This window comes from Protobothrops mucrosquamatus, unplaced genomic scaffold (genome assembly GCF_001527695.2).
Source record: "Protobothrops mucrosquamatus isolate PMUCROS unplaced genomic scaffold, P.Mucros_1.0 scaffold1362, whole genome shotgun sequence".
Classification (NCBI taxonomy): Eukaryota; Metazoa; Chordata; class Lepidosauria; order Squamata; family Viperidae; genus Protobothrops; species Protobothrops mucrosquamatus.
Window position 1 is genome coordinate 45,235 of NW_015387553.1, and position 980 is coordinate 46,214.

The 980-nt window shown below is 55.9% G+C and overlaps 1 protein-coding gene across 1 annotated transcript in view; it reads right to left on the reverse strand.

The window, feature by feature from the left end:
• LOC107292512 (sterol 26-hydroxylase, mitochondrial) overlaps positions 1-671 on the reverse strand; it is a 20,559-nt gene extending 19,888 nt beyond the window's left edge. Inside the window, exon 1 of the mRNA XM_015821610.2 lies at positions 331-671. Within this exon, the coding sequence (XP_015677096.1) occupies positions 331-564 (234 nt within the window). The 5' untranslated portion in view covers positions 565-671. The remainder of the gene's footprint in view (positions 1-330) is intronic.
• Between the last annotated feature and the right edge of the window lie 309 nt (positions 672-980).

Below are 980 nucleotides of genomic sequence, written 5' to 3' on the forward strand. Positions count from 1 at the left end.
GATCCTCTCTAAGAAGCTTCTGTGGTTAATAATACCAGGAGCTGGGGGTCACACTGAAGCAGCAAAAACAGAGCTCCATTCTACGGTGTTCAACTCTACGGCGCTCAACTTAACTCCAGCAGCACCTCCGGGAGGCCGGTTGTCGCCTGCCGGTATTTTCCAAACGACAGTCCGCTCATCTCTAGATTGCCGTGCAGCCTTCTGGCTACTTGAAACGAACGATGTAGGTAAGAGCGCCAAGCTATTCCTTCCGGAGGACCTCCCCTCCCACCGCCCCGGAGACATCCGCGGTGGCCTCCCAGTTACACAACGCCCCGCGCGGGTCCTCACCTGAAGCTGGTGCGTGTGCAACAAGTAGCCTCTCACGAAGAGCCAATAGAGGCTCTCAAGAGGTCCCGTTCCGGGCAACTCCTCCTGTCTCTTGAGCTGCTCTTCATGCCGGGGGACCGTAGCTGCCTCTGCAGCGCTAGAAGTAGCCCTCCAAAGGGTAGCGGGGCGGGGTACTCCGGACGGCGACTGCAGGCAGCGCCTCAATGTCCCGGCGAAGCAGCCCCACTTCGCCATAGCGCGACTGGACGACTAGCCGAGAAGAAAGTGGAAAACAGTGAAAGGAAGTTGACTTCCAGCCAAGCGCGGGAGGAGCTGTCCAAAGACGTAAACGTGAAGAGGGAAAAAAAAAGTAGAAGCGGGCGGACACAGTTAATAGCCATTGATTCTTCGTGGACTCGCTTTCCCAAGAGGCCGTGGGCGGGGCGATTCAAGGTCAAAAACACCCTTCCCCGCCCATGAGCTGTCGGATCTAGATACTTAGATATGATTACGTTGGGGATGTTTTGAATTACGATGCCCAGTTCTACCAGTTTTGGAAGATTCGGCACTGCAATACTGGGATCGCGAGTTTCTTCCCAGGATCAGAGCAGAGGCCTCTCTGACAATACCTTCCGATCAAAACCCCCTCCCGTTCCTCCCCCTTCGCTCAG